The sequence below is a fragment of the Tenrec ecaudatus genome, chromosome 8 (genome assembly GCF_050624435.1).
Source record: "Tenrec ecaudatus isolate mTenEca1 chromosome 8, mTenEca1.hap1, whole genome shotgun sequence".
Taxonomy (NCBI): Eukaryota; Metazoa; Chordata; class Mammalia; order Afrosoricida; family Tenrecidae; genus Tenrec; species Tenrec ecaudatus.
The window spans coordinates 160,777,260-160,802,777 of NC_134537.1; the positions used below are offsets into that span (position 1 = coordinate 160,777,260).

At 53.2% G+C, this 25,518-nt stretch overlaps 1 protein-coding gene across 2 annotated transcripts in view; it reads right to left on the reverse strand.

Moving 5' to 3' along the window:
- LPIN1 (lipin 1) overlaps positions 1-25,518 on the reverse strand; it is an 86,337-nt gene that overhangs the window by 36,363 nt on the left and 24,456 nt on the right. Inside the window, exons 2-13 of one of the 2 annotated variants that reach the window (XM_075557095.1) lie at positions 25,139-25,339; positions 23,202-23,297; positions 21,180-21,487; positions 19,263-19,388; positions 17,094-17,198; positions 12,974-13,103; positions 11,151-11,466; positions 10,317-10,410; positions 9,305-9,495; positions 7,075-7,168; positions 6,232-6,301; positions 1,155-1,247 (exon numbers count right to left, since the gene is read on the reverse strand). In XM_075557095.1, the coding sequence (XP_075413210.1) occupies positions 1,155-1,247; positions 6,232-6,301; positions 7,075-7,168; positions 9,305-9,495; positions 10,317-10,410; positions 11,151-11,466; positions 12,974-13,103; positions 17,094-17,198; positions 19,263-19,388; positions 21,180-21,487; positions 23,202-23,297; positions 25,139-25,330 (1,815 nt within the window). In that variant the 5' untranslated portion in view covers positions 25,331-25,339. Of the gene's footprint in view, positions 1-1,154; positions 1,248-6,231; positions 6,302-7,074; positions 7,169-9,304; positions 9,496-10,316; positions 10,411-11,150; positions 11,467-12,973; positions 13,104-17,093; positions 17,202-19,262; positions 19,389-21,179; positions 21,488-23,201; positions 23,298-25,138; positions 25,340-25,518 lie in introns of both variants that reach the window. The other variant, XM_075557094.1, reaches the window with a different exon arrangement.

Genomic DNA, 25,518 nt, shown 5'->3' on the forward strand with positions numbered 1-25,518 from the left:
AGGCTGGGCCGAGAGGCGGGGCGGACACTCTCCGTTCCTCATGAGAGTCCCCGAAGTCCAACCGGCAGTTAGCTAGCTTAGCGGCTCGCCTCCGGACAGCCGAGGACAGCCGTCGGCCTGCCGGGAAGAGAGGGCAGCGGCCGAGCGCTGCGGGGAGAAACGGACAACGCTGAGGAATGCTGGGGCAGTGCCGACACTGACCGCGTGGTTACGGGCTGAATGCGGGCGAGAGGGAAACAGAGTCTGGGCTGCAGAAACAGGCGGCTCGTCTGAGATGTCCACTCGGCTGTGTAGCCAATAAACGGAGCCGGGACGAGAAGAGACGTGGGGTTTGGGAATAGACACGGAGCAGCCAGCCCCCGGGGCATGGGGGAGGCAGCCTGGGGGAGGGGGTGCACAGGAAGGAAGGAAACACAGGAGGGGCTCTTACGGAGAGCACACAGGTGAGAGACGAGGAAGACACGGTGTCCGGGAAGCAGCCGAAGAAAGTGCTTCGAGAAAAGAGGTCATCGCAGAAAAGACCAAAAAGGTGGGTGTGTGTGGGTGTGGGTGGGTGTGTGGGGGCAATGAAAATCTCACACACACACACACACACACACACACACACACACGGAAAACGTCCACTATCTCTTCATCCTATTTTCCCATGAACGCCGTGAAGTCATATCACACATGTGAATTTACATCCACGGACACCAAAGTCACAGCGAGGCATCAAAATGGAATTTGGAAACGCTTGTGGAAGCGATCCAAGAATGTTGTGAAGCCTCGTCATAGCCGTCAACCAGCCAAGCAGGCGGAACGGGAAATGGGGATGGGAACTTAGCCTCGGGCGAGGTCTGGGATACGGAAGCTTCCAGGGCAAAGGAAGGCTGCCGAGCACTCTCCCATCGCCAAGTCCCCGAGGGGCGCGACTGGGCCCCAGCCCACAGGTGGCGGGCATCGGGCCAGGACGTGAGCCCGTCTCCATGCTCGGCTTCCCCCCGACCTTCCTCGGCGTCTGGGGTGCCTCTCCCCTGCCCGGCAGCCCAGCTGGGTCACGGCAGCTCGGTCGTGTCATGGCCGATACTCGCGCCTGTGACGTGAGAGCCGGAACGCGTAGCCGTCACCGGTCTGCAAAGGTAGGAGAAAGGCGCTCCCTCCTCCGTGCTTACCTCCTTGATTGTGGAGTTCCTTCCCCGCCACGAGAACCACCATCGTCCTCCCTTTCTGGGCATCTTATCCCTCATGATAGACTCCACAGTGGCCTGTTTTGAACGGATGGCAACATAAATCACGGAACCAAAAAAAGAGTCAGCTTAGCACATTCAAACCAAAAGACACGCGTGTGCAACTTAAAAGTGAGGCCGGAAAAAAAAAGTCGTACGGAGAAAACACAACGTACTGTTTGTGAATTAAAAATTTTAGAGAGGCAAAACCTAATGGTGTCCAAAATGCCATTAAGGTAACTTAAGCACGAAGACTTAAGGAGGCGTTAATGGAAAAATAAATAAAATAAAGCAACCCGACAAATGAAAGACAACATGACAAGGAAGAAAGCAGAGAAAAGAAAGCATTAAATATCATTAGTGATTAGTAAGGCCAGACGTTTTTCAAATTAAAATGGCTTACTGGTTAGAGCGTGTCACCTTCAGTATGACAGATTAGAAAATAAAAAGTGAAATGATTAGCATGGAGTGTAGGATACAAGTTTTAACCAAACAGTAGCAAGCAGAGGTTCTCCTTAGTGAGGGTGAGTTTCCAAACTCTCACCAACTGAATCCTAGTAGATGCAGTTGACTTATAACCTCAAAGACTAAAAAGAAGACTCAGACTCTTAGCGTTTCAACTTAAAGTCTGACGAGGAAAGACTAAGTATTTGCTAATTATTTCCAAAGGATACAATGTCTCTCTTGAGAGTGGAACCTAGGACCCAGGTCTTATCTAATCCCCTTCACGGGGTGCGGCTATCAGGTCCCCCAAAACTCAACTAGTAATGAAAAAAGATAGAAGTCTTTCAACTTAACGGGTAACAAATAAGTAGACAATTCACACTATTTAGCCTGAGTGTGCTTCATTTGGTCATTTAAAGTATCCCTGATACAAAAGAAAACTATGAATATGTAAAAATGCAAATATGAGAACTCATTAAAGATAACAATTCACCTATCCCCCACTAGATTCACCCATAAACATAACACAGATCCAATGAAACTTTTGTGTTTAATTATTAAGGCTATTTTCAGGCCTAGACAAACTGATTCTAAAGCTCACTTAGAAAAACAAAAAAGAGTAGCTAAGAAAATTCTGAAACAGAAGAAGAATAAATAAGCACAAGTCCTACCAGTTATTAAACTCTATCTCTACGCTACAATAATTAAAGGGATGCAATACTGGTACACAAGAAGACACACCAAAGAACAGAGACAAGTCAAAGTTAATAGAAAAATCCAATGTTTGGTGAAGTGCCAATGACCAATCAGCATTAAGATAATTCAGGGGCCCTTGAGGTGTGGTGGCTACAATAGTTGCTAAGCAAATGGTCAGGGGTTCAAATCCAACAGCTACTCTGCACAAGAAAGAAGGGGCAGTCTGTCTCCATCAAGACTGACCACCTGGGAAATCAGGAAGCACCGTGATCCAGTCCATTCGGACCCAGAGCCGGCGACAGGGCAGAGCGGACCAGCCCCTTTCATTTACAGGCCATAAGTCATCACAGGAGCAGAAAGCCTCATGCTTCTCCGAGGAGGGACTGGTGGATTCCAACCGCTGACCTTGAGGCCGGCCTAACCCACAACACCACTAGGGCTCCACTGGAAGCCCAGTACAGGGCGAGTCAGAATTGACTCGCAGCTATAGCTTGGTTTGGGGCCTGACAGGGTCGCGTAGGACTCTGGGCACTTTATCCCCATTTTCCCTGCCAATAGATCCCAAACTCGGCTCAGCACTCAGGCCAAAGTCACTCAGAGCCATGCTACTGCTCTGCTTTCAGGGTGACTGTGTGTCCTTTATGGCCAAGAAACCCCGAGACCTCTGCCCCTCATGGCCAAGGGAACCTGAGACGTCTGCCCGGCTTCCTGTTGTGCACGTGGCTGTGTGAAGCCATGGTGTGCGACATGGTCTGTGTGGGACCACAAAGGGTGAGCCAAGAAAGGCACTGAGATGGGAACTCACATGAATCAAGTGCGAACCCCTCGACTTAGACGGCTCGTATTGTGCAAGAGAACAAGCTACTATCACGGAAGCCACTTTTAAAGCCGCTACTTCCTGCAACAAAAAAACATTCTAGCTGGTTCAATAAGCAGCTTTGAGGGGGCGTGGGGGTGTGTTTCCTGTTCATTGCTCATTCTCCTCAAAATAAAATCTCGATGGATCACACTCATTCGTCACTTGCAAAATAAATTTCATAAGAATCAAAGATTTAGCATAAAATAAAGTACTAGAAGATAATACGGCAGTCTATTTTTAAGAGCAGAGAAGCCAGGCCAGTCTACAGGTGAAAATAAAGCTCAGGTGACTAGTAAGCCCCTTTATTTGTGTCTATGTATATTATATGCACATATATATGTATGTGTGTGTCCCACAGCCTGCCCAAATCTGATTGAATGCATCTCCCATCTGGCCACCTCCCTCAATCTGCATCATCTCTCACCCTAGTTAGTGCAAAGGACGCTTACATCTAATCTACCATTTTTCTCACCTCAGTCTGTTATGAATGTCACTCTTCTCCAAACTCTTCAAGGCTTACCCATTTCACCTATTTAGAGGTGCCTGGGACTCCAGACGTCTGGAGGTTAAGAACAGTCAAGCCAAGAGAGAAGTGGCCTGAAAGTGAGCCTGGCTTTTCACGTGAAAGCCAGGAGCAGAGTGACCCTCTGGGTCGGTGCTCTGCTGTGGAAACTGACCGCTGGGTTTATCAACACGGAGGTCCCTTGGGAACTTGGTCAAAATGACTTTGGTGCTATCGTTGGGGAGTGGGGGGGGGGCACTGAGCGGCGTGGATTCCGGGTACAAGTGAAACTGCACAGTCTTCCCAAGCGTCTACTATGGTATGGAAGGTTCTGGAGAGATGGCACCACTGAGTTTGCCTATGCTGACGGTATTGCTGATGGAAAAGAGCAGCGACGTGGAGGACAGAGGGAAGAGGTGGCTAGATTCTCGCCCTTGTGGGCCTGGGTTTGCAATACTGGAAGGTCATCGTGAGCAAGAGACTCGACAAAGGACGCACAAGGGTAGATGCAAAGGAAGTGTCCCTCTGCGTGCTTCCATTTCCAGTGAAAGAAAACAGGGATCCGACGGAGAGTGAGGAAGAGGGAAGACCAGGTTGGAGATCTGAGGCGGCAAAACAAGGGTGACACAACAGTCGTCTAGGAGAGCTGGGGAGCGAATGGACGATGAGAGCCACACTGCACTGGGGGTCCCCGGCAACCCTCCATCTTCCCACGGGCGTGCCCAGCTGCACCCGGACAGGCCGAGCGTGGGGAAACAGTCAGCCAGGGGTGTCCCGTGAGGCAAGCAGCGTCGCAGTGTGAAAGTGACGAGGGAGTGCGGAGGGTACTCAAGACACAGGATGATGATGTGTCCTAGCACTTGAGCTGGGAAAAGAAGGGAGCGAGGACTTGGAGCGGGCGAGGCTGTGGACACGTGGTAGGAGAACTGGATTCAAAGCCCTGCAGGCATCCAAGGACGGCCGGCGTTGAGGGACAAGGAGAGGAGCCAGAAAGTTAGAAGGTGGCAGCAAGAGCACGGCGAGTGTGTGATGAAGACACTGACGAGCAGCAGGGACCAACAAGGACAAAGCCAAGGACAGTGCCGTCCTCTGTCGCCCAGAAGAGTGAGAGAAAGGAAGGTGCGAAGGATGTGTTCAGGGGGAACGAAACAAAAACAAAACTTACACCTCACAGGAAGACATCAGATGCAATGAAATGGCACGCAGAGACCCCGATACCACACAGCGACAGAGCTAACCCGGGACTGCTCCTATCAGGCCAGGGTGATCACACTGATGAGTTCAGGGACAGCTACAAAGAAGAAGAACTCAAATGCTCAGTCAGTCACCACAGGCAAAAGGAAGCGACAGGTCCAAGTACTGATCTCATCCCTGAACACAGGATCCACATTCTTCTGTTCTCCATGAACGACAAAGGATGGGCCGAATGTCTTTAGACTCTCTGTCAATTAAATTTGGGGGGAAATCTTTAAAAGAGATGAAAATCCAAACAAAGAGGAGAGAGTGATTTAACTCACATTTGACTGGTTCAATTAGAAAAGGGAAATGAAAACCACAATCTGGTGCGGGGTGCACGCAGTTCAAAACCACCCCGAAGCACCAGGGACTCCAAAACAGACCTATCTACAGTACGTAGAAATGGGTTGAACACACCAGCTGAAAGATAAACATCCACTATTTTATCTTGGACACATCCGCTACGTGGAGGTCACAAGAGGGCCTTGTGAAATGTTAAGAACACAGTGGAGTAGAAAATAAACAGAGTAAACCGACAGCTAGCCTGGCTAAACTGACACAAGACACATCTTAAGGCAAAAGTATTTTAAGAATGAAGCGATCACCACATCCGAATACACATAGGCATTTCTGAAGTTATAAATACTAAAAAAACACACATACTTTAAAATATAAAAAGATGCTTTGATAATAGAGGCATGGGAAAATTACAGATACCCAAATAAACGAATTACCAAAAACATTAAAAGATCCTTTACAAAAAAATTTATGAGACTTCCTCTCAGCATCTCCTCTTCTCCCCTGCAGGCCGTGAGCTGGCACCTGCCTCGAAGAAGCAGGCACATACATGGCTTACGACCTGGCAGAGCCACACCGGGCACCAGCGAGGGCTTTGGGTGCCCACACCCAGCTCAACGCCTCTGCCTGCGTCAGCCCCTCCGACTGTGACCCCCTTCCCTGTGCATTCTCACTTGGCTCGGAGCATCCTGGATCCTGCCTGCTGGACTACCTAGCACGACATGGTGGGCCAAGAACCATGGAAGGGACAGGGCTTGCTCCGGTGGGGCCCGGACCAGTAAGCGTCTTCACGGAGAAGGACTCAGGTATTCGAGAAGCAAGAGGTTGCACAGAGGGAGAAACTGAACTGTGTGCCCCGTGAACTTCCAATCAGCGTGGTGTCATTCACCATGTGGCATCTAACTAAAAGTGAACTTCCAACGGGCCACAGGAGCCCACCCGATCGTTTGTGGCCCCTCCCTCCCTTTCTTTCTCCCGGGAAAGCTCACCTTTGGCAGAGGTTTCTGGAAGGCCTGCATCGCCAGAAGGAGAGGGGCTGCTGTTGTCCAGTTATAGTATCTAGCGGGACGGAAAACAAACAGGATAGAGACCCGAGCTGGGAACCCGTGCAACTGGAACAGAACCATCGTGGAAAGCTCTGGAAACTCAGCCCTCCCTGACATGCCCCTGACAGTGGGCTTCCAACAGAGGCCAGACTGAGGCAAAGCGGCAGCCAGGGCCCGGGCTCCGATCTGCGCGGAGACACCAGCAGCCAGTGGAGAGCAGCCCAACTACTCTAGTAGTGGGCTAGAGGATTATTTTCGCAGGGTGGGGGTGAGTGGGTGGGGGCATGTTTCAAGGGAAGGGCCGCTAGGTTAACGCAAGGTAACATGTAAGACGTGAGTGAGTTCATCCTGGAGAACCTGTGAAAGGGCCTGCACCTCCCTGGAGCTCAGTGAGGAATCGTTTTTGCAGGGCTGCTACACGTAGTCTACTCTGTATAGGGACGTGGTCTCCGCCCCACGCCTTGTGGCTGAACCTGTGGGGAAAGCTGGAACAGGTGCACAGGGGCACAGCCACAGGATCGGCAGCAACTGCAACCTCCTGACTCGGTCACTGCCATGGAACCAGTGCCGACTCATCGTGACCCTGGAGGCCAGGGGAGAACTGCCCCGGGAGCTCCGGAGACTAACTCTTGAGGGCAGTAGAAACCCTCTTCCTCCCCGCTCCCAGCTCCGTAGGAGCACCGAACTGACGTTCCCAAAAGTGCAGAGACGATAATCATTGCTGGGATGCCCGGGTCTCTGGCTTTTCCGAAAGGACAGCAAGATGACTTTGCGCTGGGTACTTACTTGTTCCCGATCTTGACCACCAGGTTGGGGTCGTCGATGACGGCAGGGTTCTCAACAAACTGCTGGTATGACACGGCTTGTTCAAAGAACGCATCTGCAGCAGCGGCGGGGGGTGGGGAGGGTGGATGGGACAAGGGACAAGGACAAGCAGAGAGGAAGTCGGGTTTGCAAACGGGCAGAGTAGTTCACTGTCACCCCCATTTCCTCCTCCATTACACTCTCTCGTGAAACGCAGCTGGTTGTCAGGGGTGGCTTGGCTTTGGGGCAGCCTCAGCCTAGACAGGAAGGGGGCGCAGGGCGAGGTCTGGGAGACGAGATGACACCTGTCCTTAACCTGGGGCAGGGAATCAGTGTGGCAAGGATATGAGCGAGCAGCATCCAAAGGCTTGTGGGGGTCGTGGGAAGGTAGGGGGTGAAAGATAACAGAACCCTTCTTCCAGGAAGTTTTCCAGGCCCCCTTGTACAATAACATACACATTTGCAGAAGCGGGCTGAGGCTAAGTAGAGCTCTGGCCTTCAGCCACACTGAATCAGGCTGGGGTCACATGAGTCCTCTCCCAAGCCTCAGGCCCCTCGGCTACAGCGGGAATGGCAGCCTTGGCCCTTGCCCGGGAGGTCTGAGGACTGACCCGGTAATGGACGTAGAGCACCGCCCCCGCCCCGGTATCTGCTGGCAGTTGCGATGACCCTGACTGTCACCTGTTAGGGGACGGATGATGGGCGTCACTGCCTGGCTGTACAGGGCACACAGCGCAGGTAAGTCGAGTCTGAGAATTCATCAGATAGCTGCCATTGACCACAGGACTGGGGCCTCTGGTGCGCAGAGCACAGAGGATGCCAGTCCGAGGCAGAGGAGAAGGTGGCAGGTGTGAAGGGCACTCTCCCACCAGCAGGCCAGGTGGTCTCAGAGCCCCACACTGGGGCGGTGGTCCGAAAGCCCAAACCTCAGTTCTGTGAAGAGCTTTGGCCTAAAGCCTGGGTTTGCACACCACTTCTCTCACTGATCGGGCCGTGCCTTTATGCTTTTCCTAGGGCGAAGGTCGCCTCCCTGGACCAGATTAGTACCCACCTCTTCCCAGGGGAGATGCTGAATGGACCCGAGACAGCAGATGGTCTCGTTTGAGCCCACCCTTCAGGGAGGGCAGGCTGGGACAGGCACCAGCATCAAGTGGGCACCGAAGTTGTGTGAGAAGAAACACTGCTCCAATGAGGCTGTGGGGACATCGCCAGGGAGGCAGTGAGAAGGGGCAGGGGCTTGTGAGGGACAGAGGGAAGGCACGCACGGCCCGGCCAGATCCCTGCCACAGAATGCAGCTGGTGGGGGCTGAGCCAACGAGAGGCAAGATGGTGTCGGAGGGTGAGGGGAGGGCATACGGGACAGCTAGGTGTAGCCAAGGAGTTCGGGCATCAGTTATGCAGCACTGATTGCAGTTCCTGGGTCCCTGGGGCACGTGCCCAAGGAACAGTCGGGAAACATTAGAAAGACCATCCTTACAAACACAGTGGAAGCGCCGGCAGACAGCGGACACACTAGAAACTTTTTCCCAAACTGCAGCCGCCTGGCGCGCCAGTTCCTAAGAGTTCTGTGCACATTATTTCCACCTGTGGGTTACACGAGGCGAGGAGACGCAGCCGTGGATTATCCAGGCCACCTGAGCACGCTCTGCCCACCTCCTCCAGCAAACTGGGGACCCCCTCTCTCCGCCCAGACACCGGGGCCTTTCTCATGCACTTCCAGACCACTGTATTTTCATTACCTGGTGCTGCAGTGGTGACCCACTGGGCAAACTGCCAAGTCACCAGTTCAAAACCAGCAGCCACTCTAAGGGGAGAAAGACAAGGCTCTCTACTCCCGTAAAGAGCAACAGCCTCGGAAACCCTGTCAGTCTCGGTTCTACCCTGTCCTAAGGGTCACTGGGTGGGCATCGACTCCACGGCACTGAATTGTGGTTTTCGGATCCAGGAGTGCAGACTCTCAGGAGACCGACCAAGCTGTTCACACGTGCGCAGCCTGACCATGAAGGGCTGAGTCACCCAATGGGTGTGTCGCCACCCAAGGCCACATGTGATCCAGAGAACGCTGCGGTCCGCTAGTCAGCAGCATGGTCCTTCCACACTAAGCCTCTGGTGGAAGGAACGTCGCCGGTCTCTGGAAGTTCCCACGAACGTCCACAAGAGGGTGCTCTTGGCTTACAAACCAACTCCGCAGGTGGGGGGTGGGGTGGGTTACCTTTGGTGATCTCCCTGTTGTCGGTGAGACCCCCGCAGAGGGAGATGGCGATGGAAGGCAGGTCCCTCAGGCCGTCTGAGGTGCTCTCCACGCCGCTGTCGATGCCGGAGCTGCCCACGGACTGTGGGGACTGGTTGGCTGACCGGCCTCCGTTGTCACTGGCATGTTTGGGGAGGCCAGCAGGGTCTCCACTAGGGGGGGTGGGAGGGGGGAGAACAAAGGCTGTCCTGAGAATTTTCTAATTGTCAACTCAACTCTCTGGCCATCTGCTGTCGCAGAGCAGCAAAGGACTTCGTCTCAGGGCAAACTTCATTAATTACAGCCCCCGGCTGAGAAAGAGAAGTCAAATAGATTCACCTCCGCAGGGAAAATCCTTCCTAGCTGATGATTTCTAGCTGATGACACAACTGGGACCCCTCCCAAATCAACTGAAGAGAAAGCACACGGCCTGACGGAGAGCCCTCCTGGTGGCGCTGTGCAGTGAGTGCTGGGCTGCTAACCGCAAGGGCGGCAGTTCAAACTCACCCGCTTGCTGCCCAACTGAGGAAGGACGAGGCTGCCTGCCCCGTGGGGAATTACAATCTCCGAACCCCTCCACAGCGCTGCTATGCACAGGTCTCCGTGGGAGAGCAGAGTTGGGAGAGTAGGTGGGGGTACTTAGGAGGAGCTGAAGATGACACCCCACAGGTCACCAGAGAGCCTCTCCTGGGGAGGGGTGCCCACGCCATGAGGGTCACTGCAGAGGGGCAAGGGCCACGGCAGCCCAGAGCTCAGGCTCACCCGGGGCCCGTGCTCCTGTCCTACAGGCGGGAAGCCGGCCACTTGCACCTGCACCCAGAGAGGTGCGCGCATCCCCCAGCCAAGAGCCAGTCTTCCCACAGGGTGCCTTTCCCAGGAAAGCAGAAGCCCCTCCCAGCCTTTCTGACTGGAGTTCCAATCAGAGGGTTAAAGAGAACAAGCCGAGGAACGCCCCAGCCACAGGAACGACAAGGGGGTGAAAAGGAAATCTTACTTTTTGGGAAAATACAGAGCCGCCACTTCGGGGTCCATATCTGTGAGGTCATCCAAGTAGACGCCGTCGGCCCCAAGATGTCTGCTGCGCTTATCTGCGGCGTGGAAGGGCGAAAGGGTCACATCGGGGACCGAGGCCCGGCCTCTGCTGTACTGACCCTCGCCGGGTGGTTTAACTAGCATTCACCATGCCCGGCACAGCGACGGGCACACACCAAACACCAGACAGAAAAGCAACCTGACCTCATGGGGCATGTGTTCCCACAGGGGGGTCAGGAGGCAACAGAGACGCGTGAATGACCACTGGAAACAGTGCCGAGTGACATGGGGACACTGAAACAGGAGAGTGGGCTAGAGAGTGACGGGGGGACCGGGATGAGCATAGTCATCCACTTCCTCAGGTCGCTTTGTCAATGCAGCCCCACAGTGTGATCAAGAGGGGTCAAGGCAGTGTGGCGGTTATGCATTGAGCTGCTAGCCACAGGGTCAGCAGTTCGAGCCCACCAGCTGCTCAGAGGGAGAAAGATGAGGCTTTCCACTCCTGGAAAGCACTGCCGTCTTGGAATCTCACGGGAGTGGTTGTACCCTGTCCTACGGGGTCACTAGGAGTGGCGGCAAGGGCCCTCCTCCTGCCTGAAGGCCCTGAGCACAGTGGGCCCTCAGCAGGCCCCACCCTGCAAAAGGAGGTTTATTCCTCGACCCCCCAGGCCTCCACGGGTCTGAGAGGCTAGGCCTGAACCACGATAATCATGAGATCCCACAAAGGGCACTGCCTGGCTGTGACCAATGTGACAGCTGGGAGAGAGGAGTGTCCTGTGGGGCCCTGGCTTTGTACCTTTCTTCCGAGACGGGGAGTCCGTCTTGCTCGCGGTCTGCGCTGCGCCGCTAGAGGGGGGCTTGTGTTCCTCGCCTGCTGGTACAGGGGGTGCTGCTGCTCCCAAGGCCTCCGCATCGTCTTCGAGCATGAACTGCACCTCCGTCGGGTGCTTGTGCTCATCCAAAAGGGGGTGCTCTGGAGGCTCCCCTGGCAACGTGGGCGACAGGTCGCTAAAGGTGTCTGAAGACTCATTCTGAATGGCTCGAAAGTGCATTTTGTCAGAGATTTTCCTACTCATCAGTGGGCTGGACTCTTTCATCTTATGCAGAGACGACTACACCAGAGGGAGGGAGGGAAGAGAAAGAGAGTGGGTCAGTGCAGCGCACACACAGACACATGGCTTACCCACAGGAAACTCGTCAGGAGTCGATTAGCAGTCCACGGTGTCATGGGCAGGAAGAACCTTTAGCCTCAAGAACAGTTTCCAGAGCTGCCCAACGGGCCACAAGCCAGGGCCCCAGGCCCGAAGCACTGGGAACTGTCATATACAACAGCAACTAGAGTAGAGCGCATCCAAGTGGCAAAAGCCCACCAGTGGAAACAACCCAGAAGTCTGGCAGCGGGGTGGAATCCCACCTCGCGTGGCGGGATGTGATTGCAGCCATGTGATAACGAACACGGGCAATGCCCACGGCTACGGGGAGCTGGCAGAGAAAACTGCAGTTGCTCCCTGCAGAAACCCAGGCCAAGTGGACGGAGGTGGCCAAGGGAAAGGCAGGGCTTCTGAGTGGTGGGCGGTGACCTGGCTCGAGATCTGGGTGCGAGTTGCAGGAGGCTGTGCCCAGCGTGGACATTTACCAAGCTGCACACATTGAACGGTCCGAGTGTAGCTCTGTAGGTGGGCTGTGCTTCAGGAACATTCACGGCCCAACATGGAAGCCCACAGGGAGAGACTGGCGACAGGTTCACGATGAACTCGGCCTTTCTTCCAAAGGGCCCAGCCCCTCGGTCTCTCTCCTCGGGGCTTCTCACTCAGCCACATTCATTCTCAGAGCTCTAGCCTGGAGACGTGTTATATTTAGGGCTCCGATCCAGACGGACAAACCCACTGCCACTGAACTGATCCTGCCTCAGGGTGCCCACAGAGCAAAGAGCAGAACTGGCCCCTTTGAGGTCCCAAGATGATACACCGATCTTCACAGGGGCGGGTCGCCTCATCTTCCTCCCATGGAGGGGCTGATCGAGTTCAAATCTCGGACCTTGCTGTTAGCAGCCCAACGCCTGACTCACATGCTGTCAGCACTTGTCTATGCCTACGGTGTATTGTTTTTCCCCCCTTAATTTGCATCTCGTTGTGATACGAAATGTGGATGGTCAAATGAAGGTAGTCTCAAGGTAGCCTTGTTTTAAACACGCGTGCAACATGTAAAGCATACTAGAAAGGTGGTCCTGTTTAAAACCTAAACGCCACGCAGCCGCTGCACAATGTGAGTCCTGTAGGAAAAAGCCAGGCTGGTGGCTCAAGATACACCTGACTCGCCGTGAGTCCATTCCAACCCGCAGCGGCCCTATGGGACAGGACAGAACCGCTCTGATGGGTTTCTGAGACGGGAATACTGAGGGGAGTAGAAAGCCTCACGCCTACTGCCTCGGTCAACTTCTCGACTGGTGGCCCACGGCATCACCCCAGCCGCCAGACCTGCAGTGCACTTTCCTTTATCTGGGTTCCGTGGCTGTGATAGGAAATCGATTCTGTGGCACTCAAGTCAAGTTATAACGGAAATCTACAGGTGGGGCAGAGAACTGAGGAGCAAGCACGCGCCTCGTGCCGTTCAACTAACCTTTGCAGCTTGTGGCAGTTCACCCCAAAGCCATAGCATTTCGGGGTTACTCTTCTGCAGCGTCCTATCCAGGGACTTACTAACCAATTCTGAATCGCTTTTAGGTGTGGAAGGCCGGGAACCTGAAGGACTTTAAAAAGAAGAATAGGGAGGGGAAAAAAAAGTTAAATGCATGGTCACAGTGAGAAAAACCCCGCCACACCTGTTTTTCACTCAGATCCAGTTCGGATAGCCCAGAAAATGCCCCATCATTATTAACACAGCTTTGCAATGCCCCTCTGTGACCACCAGGTGTCGCTGGAGCACCGTCTGTGCGGAAGGAGCTCGCTCAGGTTGGCGTGATCCCGCCCCAGCCCGACGCCAAATTCAGTCAGGGGAGAGGATTTTGGAAAGGTATAGGCTAGGTGGGAAATGTGAAAAGACAGTCGGAATGTTAAAGAAAGAGAAGAGATCGAAGAATGTGTAACACCTCAATACCACCGTCTGACCCCGCCTATCTCAAGCTGGGCCGACCTAGTCTCCGTTTCCAAATCTGGTCTCCATTTTCAGGCAACTGCAGAAGGGACCCAGGTCATCTAGGACAAGCACCTTGGGTAAACTGTGTTGGAAATATTTGGAAACAGGGTAACGGCCCTTTGCCAACTTCGCCACAAAGAGCAGATGCCACAAACGGACTTGCTAATCGGGCAGAAACCCCGAGGCTGAGATTTTCTAAACGCTCCTATGCCTTCCAGAAATACGCCAAGGGCTGACCAGTCTGCTCAGTCTGTCGGCAGCAACAAGTCGCCGTATCTATTTCGCAGGGCAGCTTGCAAGTGGCCGTAACATCTTTTCCCCTTTATGTCATCTGGTCTTCCTTCAGTCCAGCCATAGCATAAACAGCCCCTATAACCGATCTGCGAGATTCTCGTCGTATTCTAAAAATAGAGACCCGACATTTTAAAAATAAAAAAATTGGTTCTTGCTATTTCTTGTCTTTATCTTCCTACCTCAGTTTCCCTTGAGGGATTTAAGTAGAGGAAGTTTCAATGCACGTAAGTCGCTGCAGGCCTCCTTTTACAGACACTTCCAAAATTGATCCACCTGTGGACAGTCTCTTAAAGGATCTATCTTTGATGAGCTTGGTTGGGTTAGATTTCAACTCCAGGGAGGCCGGCTGGAAGACATACGTCTAGAATGTTCTTTAGAGGCAAGGATGGAAACTTCAGCTCACCTACTTTAGGCATGTTGTCAGGAGAGACCATTCCCTGGTAGGTCAAGAGGCAGTGAGAGAGGATAGCCCTCGACGGCCCTCGGCAAGAGGAGCTGGTGCAGTGGCTGCAACAAGGGGCTCAAGCTTCACACTGTGAGGGGTGCAGGCCTGGTTCCACTGCACTCATGGCCCCAGCGAGAGGGAAATGACTGGGCAGCAGATAACACCAACATAGGCCGACTGCAGGCATCTAGTCAGTCCAAGGCGCTCGATAATAATCTACACCTCGTATCAAACTGTAGCCAAGCCAGTGGGACCAACCGGAGCAGCTGAACTGCTTTAACTGCCACCACCACCCCCTTCATTTCGGGCACTGGCACATGGAAGCTTGCTTTGTCTTCTGCGGTGCTCAGTCACTACCCAACAATCCAGCCACGGTGCGATGGGATCCCGTGTGAAGCGTGTGATTCGGTGCGTGCCAAGAAGGATCCTGTGAGAGCTGATCTATAGCCATCTCTTCCACTCCCCTGGCACACACATTTCTCTCACCCTTGGGAGAAAAGCGAGCCGCCACCCTGAGCACGCTCAACCAGTGTGAGCGCGTTGACAGTCTTTGCCGTCAACCCCCCTTGTCCCTTGATGGCTATCGCGATGCCTTTCTTCAAATGGCCAGCGCTTTCCTGCCGCTGAAGAAACATCAGAAACCCAAACGCATTGCCCTCGGGCGCACTCCACACCCTGGCCGCCCTACAGGACACGGTAGAACGGGCCCTGTGAGTCCGCGAGGCTGACTGTGAGGCCGGAGCAAGTCTCACCTTGCTCTGGCAGAGAGGCTAGCTGTTTTCACACTGCAGACCTTGCGGTCAGCCCCACGCCCAGGGCTCCTCTCTGGTGCTAACATGCATGTTATACACACACACACACACACACACACACACACACATAAGGACTCTGGTGGCACAGGAAGTTAATCACCGGGCTGCTAACTACAAACGCCATGGCTCAAACTAAGCAGCTGCCCCCAGGGGGGAAGATGGGGCGCTCTGAGCCAGTAAAGATGTACAGCCAATCGACGGATGGCCGTGGGTGTGCCTGCGTGACCAGAGTCATCATGGAGAGTCAACAACATGAAACCCACCTCTCAAGCCATTTGTTCAAGGAGCTCTTGCTGTTTCGGCCTATCACCGAAGGAAGACGTCATTTATGTTTTGTCATGATTTCTTCAGAACAGTAAATTGAAAAGAGCTCTTTTGGCTACTCTGGAGTGGGTACACTTTATTTATAAGCACAGACAGCAGGCCAGATGTCACCCAAGAGCTGTACCAACCTACCCAGACCCTAAGAACAATGAAAAGGCTGGGCAAGGGTCTTCCGACTCCAGAATGCACAACCTCCTGATTATTCCCTAATAGCTGGCTGTCAACAGGTCTGCACAGAAAGCATGATGTTTGTACGCATTCATAAGGAACCACGCCGTAAGCTGGAAGTGCCACCTCTCACTGCTTAATTAAGGCCGACAACGATGCTACACCAGCCTCGCTCAAAAGGCTACTACGCAAATAGAAATGCACATTCTATCTTCAGTTGTTAAGGGAATTCATTTAGTCTGACACAGACCAACGGACCCCCCCCCCCCCCAAGGCCCCGGCCCTTAATGACCCTTCAAGCGTGGAGTAGAATTCAAGCCGCCACCCAATTTTCAGCCCAAACAGCAGACAGACCTGTCAGGGAAACAGTCCCCCTAGGGAGAACAAGCTCCTTGCTCCTGAGAACCAGCAAAGGTTGAGATCGAAGGGTGGCTTTTGCCCAAGGTCAGAGGTCAGAGGTCAGAGGCAGGGCAGGCAGGGAAAGGAAAACATAGGTTGGGCTAAGGTAAAGGTGGGATGAGGGACGTTTTGTTGGGGGGATTGCAATCAGTGACGTGAAACGAAACGTGTGGACCGATGCATGGAAAAGCAATGTGCTTCGTAACCCTTCGCCCGTTCACAGCAGAAAGTTTTCACACATAAACAAGTTAAGAAGGACCGGGGGAAGGAGCTGGCAAAGCTGAAATGTATCAGAAAGATACTTGGCACTTTTAGGCCAAGGCTGTTCAAAGAAGTGAGCTTACAAAGTCATTGACTTGTTTTTATCAATCATATATTGATCGGCCATTTTTGCCGGTTCCGATTAGGCAAATTCCCAAGAAACGCTTACAACTCAGCTTGCCTCGTTTTAAGATGGCAAGTGTAACTTCCGCAGGAAGTGCACCCTGAGATGTGGCTCTTTGACCATCAAGGAAAACATTCTCTGGGAAGCGAGGAATCTTGGCTTCATTTTCCCGAGTTTCACAAGAACTCGTGTGGGTTCACCAAAGCGCAGGTCAGATTGTCTAGGTCAATGTGAGGGGGTGAAGGCGGGATTCTACGACGACCACAGGAGTGAGAACACAAACTCAGGTCCACCTGCTCCGGCCGCTCTGCACAACTTGTGGAAAACGCCTGACTCCTCTATTCAGAAAGCGTACAGCGCTATGGAAAACGTGCAGAGTACCTTCCAGAATACGGAAGTGTCATATCCGAGAATCACCTTGTAAGCTTCGTTTGTTGAATAACCCCCACAGCAAACAGCAATCCTGCGACCCATCTGCCGTGGATTTCTATTTTTTTAAGTGCACCACAGAATTAGAGGGTCAAATTTATCACTTAAAAAAAGCTTACGAATCTATAAATGCTTACAGAGAAAGGAAATATATCATTTTCATGTATAGTCTTCATAGGTGGTTTCGTTAGTCACAAAATAAAGTGGGAAGCATTAGATAAATTTTTTTATCGTACACATATCATTTCAGATGTATCTTCTTCGTAAGTAATCGGGTTAGTAAATTAAATCTATAAGAGTTAGATCAAAATTACTGAATAATCCCAAATGGGAAGACAGTGCCTCTACCTTTCCGAAGCAAGGAAGTGGGACGCCTGCAGGGGGCAGGAACTAGAAAGGCCCTCCTGGGGGGCACCGGCCAGATGAGGGGGGCTTCTCTTGCAATCTACCGGGCTGCTGCAGACCACAGGATAAACAGTGAAAGAAAGAAGGAGATCACAGGTCAGTTAAATTCAGTGAATTTCCTGCCGACGACTGCAGGACTCTCAACTGCAGCGTGTATACACACAGAGAGCGATATAAAGACTCCGGCCTTGGAGGAGCGTATGTGTAAGCCGGTAATAAGTCCACATGGGTTTTCTGGACCAGTGGAAACAGGAAATGGCCAAGAAGAACCATCTCTCTCTATTTCAAGCACATGCCTGCAAAAGACTGCTTCTCTCTGCTCACACGTAGTGCACAATCAAAGGGCCTCGCCCAACATTGGATGGATTGTTTTCTCAACTGCCCCTTAAACAGAGGGTCCCGTGTCTAACACTGCGTGCGCCTCCGTGTCCACGTGTGCCACTCCACTGGACGGCGGTCAGGTCCTCGCATGACCTGACGCAGTCCTTCTGGATTCGGAAGGCAAAACTCTGAAAACAGAGGCACACACTCTGCGCTGTCGTTAAAACTTTACTTTTCAGTTTGGGGTTGATGTTCGCTTTTGAACAGGTTTTTTTAACTTCTAAATGGAAAACGTGACGCACGTGCTTGTGCTTTTCCCTCCTAACGGGTTGGGACACAGGGCAGGAGCTCTAGGAGAGTCTCCATCTGTGCTGTCCAAGGACTGCTGCTCTCAGCGTGCACCTCCTGAGCACGTCAAACGTGCCTCATCAAAAAGCCCAGCGGGATCCTGAGCCATGTTAGCCAAGCAGAAACATGAAACACTTGATTCATAGCATTTTAAAAAGGAATTATACTTGTGGGGAAAATATTTGGAACTCAATTGGGTTCAAAGAAAGCCTCTCGCTAGAATGAATCCCGTCTGTCTTTTACTTTGTAAAGATGGCAACGAGAAAACTGGAGATTGCATCACTAGACGGGGCTGGTCTGAGAGACAGACGGGCCTCAGTGTCAGACTTCATCCCGGTTCCCGCCCCCGCCCCGGCTCAGTGACCTTCTCTGCCCCACGCTTGGCTGGAAACCAGGCGCGTGACAGATTTATTTTTCTCTGAGCTCGGCTTTGGCACACACTGCTGATGGCTGCCTTCTTCTTGACGCCATCGTCCCGTCCAGCTGGCACCGAGAGTGGTGCCCCGAGGAGCCTGGCTCCCCTAGAAACTGCATGCTGGGTTCCCAACTGATTTCCCAACAGCCCCCATTTCGGAAAAATAACCACTCAACGTCCCCTGGGCAAGCAGCAGCTTTTGTACTATAGATAGCTCACAATGCAGGCTGAAGGGTAGGTATGTCCCGTGGCAGCCCCACTGGATGGGGTCGCTCTGGAAACTGCCCGAGATGTAGAGTGGATCTGTTTATGTGCGGCGTCAAAGCCCCTGTCACACCTCACACCTCTCTCAGGAACGGATAAGCACCCCTGCTGAGAAAGCAAGCCTCGGGTGATCGGTCTTGTCCCTTCCCCAGGCCCCTGCCCACTTGAAAGCGGGCGACGTGGCTCCGGAGGACCCGACATGTCCAGTGGGCTTCACCGAGTCGACAGTCTCAGGAATCGCTAGGGTGGCAATCTGCACACAGCAGCCGCCACGGTTCCCTGAGTTTATGCCAGTTCATTTCAGAGAAGTCAATGCCGCTGACGTCTGCAGGAGCAGAGGGATACGTCATTCCCGTCACCCTGAATGACCTCACGGGCCCGGGAAACAATGTCTGTTTCTCAGACTTACTTTCAGGCTAAGGACTGAGAAGGCCTTGTGAGCCTGCTTTCTCCTGTGAGCAACTGGCTGCGTGGAACGGGACACCGCCATCACCCCATGGAACGTGCTGGTCTGCGGCCGCTCACCACCCATCCACGTCCTCTGCAATGCCAACTTCGACTTGCTACCCTTAAGTTTTCTTTTTCAGGCCCTAGCTATTTTCATTTTTTAATTTGTGTTCTACCGCTCTATCGGGCATGCTTTCTGTAACAGATGTCGGGGTCCTCCGTACTGGGTCAGGTGAGCACACGCGCGCGCGCATGCACGCACACGCACGCACACGCACGCACACACATGCACACGCAAGCGAGCACAAGCCACTTACCTGGGGCTGGGGGACCACTCTCTATCTGAGTTCGGGTACGATGCTGACTGAGGATATGCTGTGGCTGGGGAAGGGGTTCCCCTCGGAACGTCATCTTGGAATGGAGCTGTGTCACTAGAGAGACTTCTGGGAGGAAACAAGTGAGGTTGAATGTTACTGGTGACAGCTGCAGCAAGCGTCAGTGTGTAGAAAGAAAGGAGACAAGAAAACAGACGAACGTTCATATGCATCTATTTATGCTTGGGCAAAATTGCAAACTCAACATGATTTTGTTCGAGGGTTTGGCTTTATGCGCGCGCAGAGCTTACAAATAAATTGAAAGGTATTTCTCAGCGCTTAGACCGTGAGCAGCGGGTTTGCAGAAGGCTACGGGTGACGGGGAGGACTCTGCTCGTGCATTCAGCCTCTGGTGACTCCCCTCTGGCCATCGCCCTGGGATCTCAATGGCCTTGCTATCAGAGCATGGGAGTGACAACCATGACAGATGCAGTCAGGGTAAAGGGTATTTGATCTCCCTTCGGAATCATTTTAAAGTTGTTTCAGTTTTTTTAAATAGGGAAGGGGAACTACATGTGACTTAAGACCCTGGCGAATCCCCTGACCATGGACCGGGGAGCGGAACGGCCTGGCTGTCACGCAGCGCGTGCCCGGCACGACTGCAGCTGCGCTGAGGTCGACAGCTTATCATTTGAGCTCCCTTTCGACCTGTTTTGAATTTATCCCAGAGTTTAATCTTTCCTGCTTTCTTTTTGACTTCTGTTACTGTCATTAGGCTTTCTGGTGCTGTTTGCTTTCCTGCACATGACTTTCCGGAGAGGTTCATCTCTAGAGGCAGGAACTGGACTGATGGGTCCTGGGCGCACGGCGGGCGGAGAAAGTTGTGGGCACACGGGGAGCTGATGACAAAGAGCACAAGAAAGAGGACAATGCCCGATGTTGACTGTGGTGCTGACTACACGGCTCTTCTTCATACGATGGACCGACCGAGTCACGTGCTATGTCGATTATGTGCCAATAAAGGTGTGTGTGTGTGCTTATAGATACACGTGTGTACATTTACATACATGTATCTTCATAATTTACTCAGCCAGAAGTCATCTGCTTGTACTTTTAACATCGACTAAATTATCTATTGCCCAGTTCTGGAATTAAAAGGCGTATCAATTGTAGTTAGCCCAACTGTCCTGTTTCCTGACCTAGAGCGATTAGAAGTGGTGGGGAGGAAGGGCACGTGGCTAGCTTATCTTCATTCTCGGACAGGAGAGAAAAAGTCCTGCTCCGAATCATGAACTTGGGGGAAAGACACCTGATACCCCTCTATCTCACCTGTACTTCACACAGTAGGAAAGGAACTATCCAGAATTACACTGCATGACACAAAAATAGGAGCATCCGCTCAAGTGGCATTTCCAGATGTTTCATCTTTTAAAGCCGGCACTTTCCGTTAAAGTCGGAATGTGTGGAAACAGAGTTCCACCGCACGGCTAAACACACAGAAAAATGGCGCGCGGCGTCCATGGAGCCTTGTGCCGAAACTACACTGCACAGGGGAAGGTATGCTTCTCGGAAGAACCAGCAGTGACCCCCTTCCTGCCTCACCCTATGCAGCCGTCGGCCCAAGTGCCCTGGCACCGTCCTGGTGCACGAGAGGCAGCAGCAGGCTCGGGGTCAAGGGCTCCGTTCGTGGGCTGCGGACTCTAATCGGAATGGCTGACGCTAGCGGACAGGAGGTTTGGCATGACAGTGGTCTCGGAGTTTTAAACGACACCAAGGCTTTCAGTTCCCAAAGCTGGTCTCAAGCCCTGGGGGACACCTAAGGGATGGTCCGGGAAATGCAGACGCTCTGCTGCAAGAATGCAGTGGCCCGGTTCTGCGGGGCGCGGGTGGGCCACCCGCCCTGCACGTGACCTTACTTACCTATTGCTGTCCAGAGGCAGCTCCTCCTCATCAGAGCTCATCTCGATGGGGAACATGTCCTCCTCCTCGGACGTGTGGGTGGCGTCCTCTCGCTTCAGGCTGTCCAGCTGGGACTTCCTCCTCCTCTTCCTCCGCTTCTTGACGGCAGAACTAGTCACAGGAGCCTCGTTTGGAGGTGACACCTGGGGAGATGCGCTCAGCTCCAGGCACCTCATTCGGTCGACAGAGTTCCTCTTTAGCTGGCTCTCCATTCGCGCGGCTCCTTCGGAAAGGATCGGCGAGGTGGCCAGGTGCATGGGGATCACTTCCTGCAGAACAGAAAACGGTGACGGAGACAGGATTTTCACTAACTTAACGTTCACCTGGGCCTAAGAAGCCAGGCCTGCGGTGCTCGTGGAAGAGCCTAAGCCTAAGCCCCGCCCGAGACCTCTGGGGGGCGCAGGGTGCTCTCAGGTGCAGGCTCGCCCAGCAGGACCAGGAAGAAAGGCCCGCCAGCACACTGCTGGAAGCACTACAGCCAAGGAGACCCGAGGGGGCAGTTCTACCGGCAACACGTGGCAGCGTCTCCCCCCGTCAGCCTCGACTCTGTGGCCAACTGATTGGTTTGGGTTTAAGCACCAGGAGCAAGCTCCACGCTCCCTGCCACTGAGGAATGTGACAGGACAGCAGGACCAGCCCCTGTGGGTTTCTGAGACTGTCCATCTTGATAGGGAAAGCAAGCTTCATCTTTGTCCCAAGGAGAAGCGAACCACTGTGAACTGCTACAGGGGGGGTTCAAGGCTGTGCGTGACCTATCAGAAGGAGTCACCCGGCTGGTCTTCCACGGTGTCTGGGTAAACTCCAACCACCAACCATTCTGCGAGGTCTTGAACATGTCCCCATGGGCACCACGCAGGGACTTCCCCAGCGGTTCGCACAGCATCAGGTCTGCTACAGATGCCAGTGTGGAAGGGGCACTGGAGGCCAGCAGATACACCTGACTCAATGAAGAAGCAAGGTAGAGGAAAGGGTTCCTGCCTGCCCTCACCCAAGAAGAGGGGCAGCAAGAACCTGGGGAGGAAAACAGCCCTGCCAAAGGACCCCCAAATTCCAGTACCCCGCCCCACCTTTCCCCGGAGGACATATTGTAGCCTCCTGGGCCTTCCCACCCACGGGTCCACTGTTGCCTTCCAAGGAAGGCCCAGCGTCCTCTCCTGAAATGCCCTGAGTAGATCCAACCACAGTTCAGAGATAGCATCCATGTGAGGTGGCAAGAGTGTCTGTTAAAGGGCCATAGGAGCCGACCATCAGAGTCATCCCCTTTCCGAGGGAGTTGAAGAAAAAGAAGGGCAGGCACCTCCCCCCCACCCCACAAGGCCACGGGAGGACGTCACAAGTGCAGGAAGGTGTAAGGGGGGACTCTAGTGTTCCTGTCAACTGTGAGACCTTCACCAAATATGGGCTAGCACCCGGCAGACCAAATGGAAGCCGTGGCCCAGGCCAATTCTACCACTGAAAACTAGGGGGCCATTCGTTTGGGGGCTTAGGGTGGTACACAGATCATGCCCGTTCAGCCGTCTCAATAAAGGAGCTAGCTGGGGTGGGTCTTAGTGAGGCACCAGTGCGTCGGGTCCCTTCCAAGTGACTCTCCAGGTGGCACAAAGAGAGTTAATGTGGTCTGCTTACTCACCACGTGAAAACTAGAACACCTGGCCACCTGGCACCGGGCATTCCCCATATCATTTTGTTAGCTCGAGCCCTGGTTCAGGCCAAATGGTTGAATGCAGTCCCTCTGTCTCCCAGGAGATAGTGAGCAACCTCAAGTAGGGATACAGGAGACCAACTGCCACAGGCAGGACAGGACTCCTGAGTCTCCCTCTGGAGGAAAAGCTGCCCCCCGTCGGGCTCAAACCCTAGGGTGGGTAAGGGACTGCTTTTCACCCTCAACCACGCCTGCACCTCACGCCTGCTTTGCTGGGCCTCCTGGGGGGAGAGTTCTCTGACCTCAAAACTAGGATGTGTCCCGCCCCAGCCCTTCCTCACCTGGTCATTATCGGTCTCCTGAACAAAAAAGGCTTCTCCGTTATCTCCCAATTTCATGTGTAGATCCACAGATTCACCATTGATCTCTATGTCAACCTGGAGGGAAACACACAGAAGGAAAGAGGAATAAGCTGTCTGTTCACCACAGGAAACTCATGGGGAGGGATGGACATGTCTCCACAACATGCACACTTTCATCTAAGGCGCCCCCCCAAATTATGTCCCAATTCCAAATCCCACCCAAGTGATCCAGTGTGTCTGTCCTCCCATTCTCCTGCTTCCCAGGAGGTCTGGGTGCTGAGGGGCAGGGAGCTGGCCCAGAAGGGCCCTGAAGGCCCCTTGAGACCATCGGCTCCTGGCAGCTCCTTCTCTTCCCGCGGAGGGGCTGAGGACCAGACAAGGCATGTGCCTGCCCCAAGGTCGCATAGCCAGTCCATGATGGAGTCCAACCATAGGCTCCTTAGTCGCAGTCTTCAGACATGATCGTTATGCCCTGGGGCATTTGGCCTCCTGTTGGCTGGGCCCCTTCAATTTCTCTGAACTAATAGTTTTCACTGGAACTCAACCCAAAGATCTGATCACAGCACCTGACTTCCTACCTGTGTCATCTAAATGGATCATCTATTCTCGATTCTGTGCGACAGTGGTCACCTCCCAAAACGGGCACGTTGATCTTTCTCAAACTGACTCGACGGCATTGCGTGTGGCCTCTGGGGATAGGCTCATTGAGAAATGAGGACTGAGAGGCAGTGTGGCCCTACACACAACCAAGAAATCAAACGACTAGAGTGTTGGGTGACTCTGCTGCACTAGGCCTTTTTGAAGGGTGAAGAGCAAGTATGCTATTTTGAGGACGCAGGTGCGCCTGACCTGAGCCATGGTATTTTCAGTCGCCTCATATGCATGTGAAAGGTGGGCAGGCGCTGAATAAAGAAGACTGAAGAAGAGTCCATGCATTTGAATTAGTGTTGGCAAAAAATGCGGAAAGTAGCATGGATTAGCCAAAGAACCCCCAAACAGCCATAGTAGGGAGCGAGGGGAACCTTCTCCTCACATACTTCAGACATGTTGTCAGGAGAGACCAGTCCCCGGAAGAAGCCATCGTGCTTGGTCAAGCAGCAGGGCAGAGAAACAGAAGACCCTCGATGAGATGGATTGGCACAGGGGCTGCAAGGATGCGCTCAAACATAGCAATTTTAAGGCTGGCACAGGACCAGGCTGTGTGTCCTTCTGCTGTGCACAGGGGGTGGGCAGTCAGAATTGGCTCAATGGCACCTGACACAACCTGCTCTCCTGGACCCTGGCCTTCCTCCACACCAATCGATGGAGTCCACACATCCAGAGCCTTAACACTAAGCCACCAGGCATTCAGGAAAACCCAAACCCACGATGCAATGCCTGTAGGTGGCCACTATAGTGAGACCAACATTCTCACAAAGACTCCAGTCATGAGCCAGAATCAACCACAGACAGGTGAGTGAATGAGTGAGCAAATGAGTGACTGAGTGACTGAGTGACTGAGTGAGCGAGCAAATTAGTGAGTGAGTGAGTGATGAGACTGAGTGAGAGTGAGAGAGCGAATTAGTGATTGAGTGAGAGAGTGAGCGAAGCTTCAGATGATTCCAGCTCCGGCCTTGGCCTCTTGCAGGGGAAGCCCCCAGGGCACACGGTGGAGACAGAACCTCTCTGCTGTGCTGTCTGACCCCCAGGATCCAGGAGCGAAATAAAGCGCTGGCTGGCACCACTGCATCTGGAAATAACTGAAACAGCTGTGGGAACCAGAAGGATCTGAATTCGGAGCTTTGACGTCAGCGGACAGCTCTTCCCAGCAGAGAAGGGAAACTGGATGGCAGAGAACAAAGACAGGTGCAGAGTCCCGGCGGTGGGCAGAGGTCATCCCTGAGGGGAGAGCTGGTCACGGGGCCCTGTGTTCTCACCACTTTCTCTCGGGAGCGCAGCACCCCCATCTTCCCGAACCGGACGTGGAACGGGGAGCACTGAAGGTTGCCATTGGGCTGACGGACCACAATGATGTCGATGCATCCCGACAGCGTGGCAGGGTTGAGGCCCTTGTAGAGCTCCTTCACCGTAACGAACACCTGGCCCGCCAACTGCCCGACGTAATTCATGGTTTGAGCCTAGAAAACAGACACAGCAAAAGAAACCTATTATATACAGGCAAAGATGGAATTCTGTGAAAGCCAATGAGATCCAATAGAAATGAGGGCCGCCCCCGCCACCCCATTTCAAAAATCGACCCATCTCAATTAAATCATGGTTCCCCTGGGATGAGTTCCTCAGGACTCACCCCACAACA